Source organism: Echinococcus granulosus (assembly GCF_000524195.1).
Source record: "Echinococcus granulosus chromosome Unknown EG_S00023, whole genome shotgun sequence".
NCBI classification, from domain to species: Eukaryota; Metazoa; Platyhelminthes; class Cestoda; order Cyclophyllidea; family Taeniidae; genus Echinococcus; species Echinococcus granulosus.
This window is the reverse complement of record NW_020170403.1, coordinates 945,961-953,420: the sequence shown is the minus strand read 5'-3', so window position 1 is coordinate 953,420 and position 7,460 is coordinate 945,961. Positions and strand designations below refer to the sequence as shown.

At 41.8% G+C, this 7,460-nt stretch overlaps 1 protein-coding gene across 1 annotated transcript; it reads right to left on the bottom strand. All coding sequences in view use genetic code 11, as the record gives it.

Moving 5' to 3' along the window:
• Nucleotides 1-937: 937 nt before the first annotated feature.
• Nucleotides 938-5,732, bottom strand: EGR_04027 (hypothetical protein; the record flags this gene model as incomplete). Its single annotated transcript, XM_024493276.1, has 6 exons — nt 938-1,063; nt 2,073-2,235; nt 3,038-3,186; nt 3,236-3,436; nt 4,207-4,312; nt 5,614-5,732. 6 exons carry the CDS (start codon nt 5,730-5,732, stop codon nt 938-940), a joined length of 864 nt encoding a protein of 287 aa, XP_024352375.1.
• Between the last annotated feature and the right edge of the window lie 1,728 nt (nt 5,733-7,460).

Here is a 7,460-nt window from a genome sequence, read left to right as displayed (position 1 = left end):
CGGGGCTGTCAACGGTACTGGTGGGAAGAGGTTAATTGAACGAACTCACGGAACTTCCTTTACTTCTCTACTAGCTGGATAGAACCGAGACAGATAAAAATGGATGAGCAGCACTGAAGTGAGAAAAAAATGGGAGGGATCGATAGGTGCGGAACCCTGACCCACAAGCTTACTTTACATCCCGTTCTTTACTAAATGAATGCTTTTGGACCATTATTACTACGACTAGTGATAGACATACTCGGTAGCTTGCACATTCTCCCATCATCCGATACGGTTCCCAAAAAAGATGAAACTCCAGATCCTGTGAAATTGCCAAGAGGGATCACTGGTGTGGTGGTGAGACACCTCAGTTGCACGCAAATTCGATGACTGGCGCAGCTGGCTCGTGGGTGTTTGTCCATGGAGCACGGACTGTGATGTGATGGTCGACGTGGTAGTTTTACCAAGGAGAGCGCTGGGGACGACGTTCAAAAGGGAAGAGAGACCGTACAATGCTGTAGTCATTTGTTTGTCTTCGTTTTGGTTTCGGAGAGAATGAAGGCCCGACCATCGTAAACCCAATGGGCGGTATGGCGTCTGGGCTGTGTCAGTAGCCCCCCTCCCCATGACCTTTCGTACTTCGGCAATATATTCTACCTAGTATTACGCATTTCGTCTTCAGAAATGTCTCGGGGTGCTGCATTACAAAGCAAATTCGATGCGATACAGAAGGCCTTTTGCTAAAATTTTGACATTTTCTGTACATGCATTCTCTGATTAAAAGCATCTTCTGTTATAAACCATTTATTGTGCTGAAGGTTGTATTACTTTTTAAGAAAAAAATACTAAAAACGGGAAAGAGGTGCAAAAAATCAAACCAATCAAATTACACTTTGTTATCTTAATAACCGGTCAGTAGTCAGATTGCACGGAAAAACCGTCTCACACTTAATTACTAAATAACTGTCCACCATTGTTTGAATTCTTCCTCTCTAAGGTAACTTAATTCATCCTTGCAGTTATATATTAAAAGACTAAAAAAAGTGGAGTGGTTATTAGAATATTTTTTTACTGAAATAATCTCCATCGCAACGAGATACCAAATTTCACGGACAAAAAATTTCTTCATTCCAGACGCCAAGCGAAAATCCAGCCCAAGCCTCCCCCTTTTTGAGGAAACTTTTATCTTTTCCCCCTCTCATTTTTGCATGAGATTGCCCAATGCTGACGCTAGGCAAAGGTGTAACCATCGCTCGGAAAATATCAAGAAAAAATACGCAGGATGAGATGGGGCGGCACTGCCATGCAATCCCAAAGGGAACATTTTTCCAGGACTTACTATTCCTGGTTGTTTCTGAGGGCAAAGATCTCCTTGGATCTCATATAGTTTTTATTCGAGGAAGCGGATCTCAGTCTCAGCCTTCTGTTAGTGAGTGCCTCGCGGATAAGATCCATCGTTCTTGTACCTTCTGGGTGTTCCACTTTTCGGCTGATTAAAGCACTCACATCAAGCATCCTTGAAATTCTTTAATACGTTCCCTTTGAGGGATTTCAGTCAACTATGTCATAAATTTCCTCACCACCAGGAAGACAGTGGATAGCAAAGCATAGAATACATCCTACTAGTGGAATGACACATATCCGTCCATCCTCTATTAGGCACTCGGTTAAGTAATCACATGCAGTTTACAAACCGCTCCAAATTCTTCACTTTCCGACAACTTAAATACAGGTGAAACTGACCGTAAAGCAGGAGGCAGTTAACTCTTTTCAATAATGTTTGGAAACTAATGTCCATCTGTGAGCTTCATAAATACGCCCATAGTAACTAGGATGTGTATTGCGTTGATTGTTTGTTACACGCCTAATTTTGATAACAAGCCACTTAGAAGTTCCGCCATTGTACCATCACCAGATTGACTGGTTCTTGAGCCATGACATTATCCTCTTTCCGGCAACACCTATTCGGCCCCAGTTTTGATTACTTCTTTCCTCTTCAGGAAAGACTTTTGACACCACATAATTGACAGCGCTGTGCAAACCAAATCCTAAAGGAAAACTACACTGTTTTGTACCACTGGGCGCCAAACCTTAACGCGGCCGAAGAGGGGCTTAGGCTGAGGTTGGGAGAACTTGTAGTGACTTTTGAAATCTTCTTGAGTCCCCTGTTCTAAAGGAATGCTATCAACATTTAAAGCGATTTGAGCTGTGAACCATCTGGAAATGTTCATTATGGAGGCGCCTACTGTGCCCCTATGAAGAAGTAAATAAAATAAACACGCAGTATTTCCTTCACCTCTCTTCTCTTTGGATAGAACCCAAAGAGGTACATGGCTTGACAGTGCTATAGTATGGACAAAGAAACAAGGAGGAAAAACCAAGAAATATTATCCTCAAGGAGTCCTAACTCGTCCCTTTTTAAATGACCGCTTTTATGGCAGTATTGTCACAACTAGCGATGGACACAGGAGATGGCGTGTACATTCCGCCTTCCCCAATACAGTTTTCGAGCAAGACCAAAACCCTAGATCCGGGATCAGCGACGCGTCCTTCAACTATCTTCTCAGTTGCACGCAAATCCAGTGACTGGCACAGTTGGTTGGTGGGTGGGTATTTTTCTCATGGCATTGACTATGCTGTGATGCCTGACGCCAGAGGGAGATTAAGGCGAGCGTTCGAGACGGTGCTCAAAAGAGAAGATAGGCTATGCAATACGTTAACTGCTTAACTCTCGGTTTTGCTATCGGGTAACTTAGGGGCTCCGATATTGCATCTTCACCAGGTGTGCTGGTCTGCGGACCATGTCAGTAGCCCCAAGCTTTAGCTGTAGGTCAGCAGTACATATTCTGCGGGAGAATCATGGCTTATTTCGCTTTCAGGGAGCCTCATAGCGCTACAGATGCTCTGTAAAGTTTGTGCAGTTGCTGCTTTTACTTCATAAACTTCTCTTTAGCTTTAGCCGGAGCCAACTCACTTCAGATGCCAAATTCTCTAACACAAACGAACCTCATTAAAAAAACTGTTGTTAGCGTTTTCACAGTATAAATGCTCTTACTTGAAGTTTAGATTGGCCGTTCTGTTTTGCTTGGTCAAGGATAAACAAGTAGAAGTTGGGATTTTTACACATATCATTCCAATTCTATTAAAATAGGCAGCAGAAGGCCAGAACATTTGCCTAAGGTAGTGGTGACCTTTTACCATGACCTGATAAAATTCGGCCCGGAAGCATAAACAATCAAAATAGAAATTTTACATGGGTGATATTTCCCTCTGAACGCGGGGATGGGTGACAAAGTTGCATCCAACTAAGCAAAAATTTGGTGGTTACAGAACCACCGCAAATAGTCACTTTATTGTACCAAAATCTGAAAGATGAATTTGACATTATTTTACTTAGAATGTGAATATGCTGTGAATGCCAACTCAGTATTCCTCCAAAACCTAGAAGCTTCTTCTTTAATCCAATTGTAGAATCTTGAGTGAAACCTGAAGCTTAATCTATGCATACCTGTGGAGAGGAAGGGGTCTGGAGGTTTCTAAGCGTCTCCGAGCAAGATCGGAGCGCTATGACACCAAGATTGCGATTATGTTGGGCATAAATGTCCATTTCCCATGGCCACTCTCCTTTTTGATCTGCTACGGTCATTCCTGTCAAATGGAATCAAACCTCAAAGGAGGAGTGAAGACTTTGTGTTGCAGTAAAAAGTTGCCTTATTTCAAATGGAGACACGCTGCCTACTTAGCTTCGCACTTCTGTTAGACAATTTGCAGAGAGAGAGGGAGATTCATTTTTAAAGGATGAATACAGATACATCGAATGTCAAATACTTTTGTTAAAGCGATGGCTTTAACTTGTGATCTCGTTTCACTACTCGTTAATTGAAGAGTTCTAAGATTTCAAAATGACTGTTAAAAGTGGACGTGACTTTGGTAACTCTTGCACTCTGAGTCTCCGCAGACTTCACCATTTTCCTTCTGTGACATTAAGTATCGCTAATCAGCCAAAGACGGTCAGAATCGCCGTTTATTGGATCGGATGGCTTGTCACCGTTATTGATGCAGCGAAGTAGTTTGGCCGAAGATTCATTGCTGATGCTGATGCCGTGCTCATTAATTATTCCAACTATCTATTTGAAATGCGGGAGAAGGCCTCGTTTTAACCATTACCATAAGTTGTATTTTTAGCCACATTCCAGGTAATTAAGCCTTGTCAAATCTGTGTACCTGGTATTCAAGACTACTAATTATAGCCCCCATCATCTGATTATGTAAATGATACGTACATACTTTCCCTTTTTCTCCCTCTGCATTCAACACAAACTCTTCATACCTATGACTTGAGAGGCGTAAAACATGCTAGGGCAGTGATATTACATGCCTCATTAGTTCTGGCACTTCTTTCCCACCCAAATACCAATCCTAAGGTTGGCCCTTATTTTATTTTTGGAGGGAATGGAATCTTTTTGCCTGTAAGTGCATCTTATTTAGAGGGGAGGGATAGCTATTTCCGCGATTCGGATTCAATCGTAATAAATCCCCAGTCAAGTGAAAAGTCTAGTGCTTAATTATTCATGAAAATATTGTCAAAATGGGACGACTTTAAAAAAATACAGCTATTTATTCCCCGTTAATGCAAGAAATTATTTTTTTGGTAACTTCTAAACAATGTCTAAATGGCACCGAAAACTTACTGAGGCACTCTGAGTAAACTTGTGAGCCAAATTAATTTTTCCCTGCAATATGCAAAAAATCGGCCATTTATGGACGCAATCCCAGCCTTGTGTACGTTTGTGCGGACAAAATCGAGGCGGGACATTTTTACCACCGCCAACGCGCCATCCATGCAGACAATTTCGTGGGGCATAAAATCTATCAGTTATACATGGGTAATATTTTTTGCCTTAGTGCCACCATAAAAGTAAATACCCCAGCGGCTCAACCAAAAATGCGGAGAGAGAGAAAAGACCGCCGATGAGGTAAATGAACAGTTTTTTAGCAATGATGATAATTCATTGATTAAATTATTTTACGCCTTGATCTCTTAGTTGAATCGTTGAAGGTGAAAAAATAAGATTGTTTCTTGTATTCCTGCTGCATTTTTACACTGGAATGCCTAATTACAACCTTAGGAATGAAGTAGAGTGGTGTAAGAAGTCCATTTGCAAGGCGACAACCTCCATCTGCCCATGACTGGACATAAGGTTGAGGTCGCTTCGCCTTCAGATGACTGAGGCAGTGGAAGTCCACAGGGGAAGGGTTACCAAATTTCAAACGATCATTCAAATATCAGGCTCCACATAATGAGCTAGTAGCTGAAAGAGACCAGAGTTGTGCCATTTAAAAGCACCCCTTGAAGAAAAGACAAGGACTTGACGATATGGACAGTGGCTCACGTTCTGAACTGAGGGCAAGGTACTTCCATTCATCATGGTACTTTTGGGCAGTTGTCTCTGCTAAAGGCGACTGCTATGCGAAATAAGCTCATCAAGAAAGATTGTCGAGGCTTTGGTATTTCTTCACCAATAAGCAATTCGCCTTCTGGAGAATTCAATACTCATAGAAAAAAGGTCATCCTCTGGACAAAAACAATCCAATGACTTATTAACGGCTATTTTTATTTATTCTTTGTACTTTTCTACCTTCAAAGGCTTTAAGCAATTAAACAATATACAGTCAACTTTCAAATTTTTTTTATGGATAACCCATAAGTACAAGTAATAAATCATTTTATTTTCCGGAATTTCTTCCATCCCTTTGACAATAGGAAGTTGAGGGAGAAAAAATCCCAAAAAATATCCTTGGTTGCCATGGCATCTTTAGGCAATACAAGCGGCAAAACTATTGTTATTGGGGGTTGGGGAGTGACCAAGATCTCTCTTCTAGTTGCACGGATCTCTTCCAGATGTGGGGGGCATCGAAATAAGCACAAAGCAATGGAGAGAAGCGGGTGCAGAATGTCAGCTGTCTTTTAGGCAGATGTTCCTAAGGATAACGTTAGACATATAAAATGTATTCCTAGTGGAGAATCACGAAGTGGTGATTCACCCAGTAGACAGTGGTGATTTGACCCGTTCGTTTAATTCGGCGTTTAACTCTGTATCTTGTCAGGCTTCACAGGCCGGACTTACGCTTAATCTCATGACCCCGCGACTGTGCCCATGGTCCCCTCGGCCTACTGCGAGCCTCTTCTGCATATGGGTGGATGGCGTTACGGCTTAGGAGAGGAGTGGAGACTCCTTAACATGAATTGATTTAATATTATCCAATTATAAAGCTTTTAGATTTGTTTCGGCACTTCTCAGCAAATGACATAGCAAATTCTATGGTCCTCAAAGTTATGCCGAGTTGGAATGATAGTGTACTACCCCAAACCGATGTGGGATTGACCGTGAGAGTTCTTCCATTGCGATTAAAAAGCGGTCGAAGATGACAAGGAGTACCCAAAAAACCTCCAACTCCTAGCAAAACGTGCCTTCCTTGGCTCACCCATAATCAGGTACTCTGTGGATGGATAACCATCCAGAGGAGACACTGAGTATGTCCACCCATTGTGGTCGAGATGCTCACCTGAACGGAAACCAAATACCTCGGCTAGTTGGTTAAGTTCGCAGATAATAAGCTCCAAGAGCTGCTTGCAATCCCTTGCCAAAACAATCACATCAGACTACCGTGAATAATAATGTCTATTTAAAAAAGAACTTTCCAAAAACCAAGATTATATATCACTTTGATTATTCATTTAACACTTCGTTTCGGTTTAGCGGGCACTTAGGGCTTGGCCATTGTACATCCGCTGGGCGACCCCGTCTCCGAGATGTCAGTAGACCCTCAGCTCTTCTGTGCATCAGCTCCATATTTTGGTCCAGAATTGCGTCTCCTTTCTTCATTAGGGGAGATTAGGGGCTCAACAAATACCCCAGTTGTAGAATGGGATTTACAAGTAAGGAGTAGAAAGTGTATGAAACAATTTTTGTTTGTTTAAATCTAACGTCAAACATTCCTCGAGTTAAGAACCTGAATCATTTATTTTTTAGGTTGCCAAATCAGTTGTTTATAACTCCAGAAAGTTTATTAACACAATCGCCATTGCAGTCTACCATAGTCAAATTGCAAATTCTTCTTCAGATACAGCATCTTACCCCTAGAGGCAAAAATTCCAGACTTAGCCATTTGAGAGTAGAGTGTGGACAAGCAGTATGCCCGGAAACACTTCAATTTAGGTAGGGAGGCAGTAATGTCCCCTCCTTGCTACACTCTCCAAAGACCTCTGAGGTCACTTTTCTAAGCTCAAGGCATTTTTATCCTTTCTCAATATCCAAATAACATGGGTGGCTGATTGAAAAATAAAAGAGAGGTAGAAACAAAGGTGAGCGAGTTTATGCTTGACGTCTAGAAAAAGAAAATGCTGTGCAAAGGTGGATTTTTGCAGCCAGATTATGTCAGGTTGAGAAAGTTTGAGCCAGTGTGGAGTAATGACG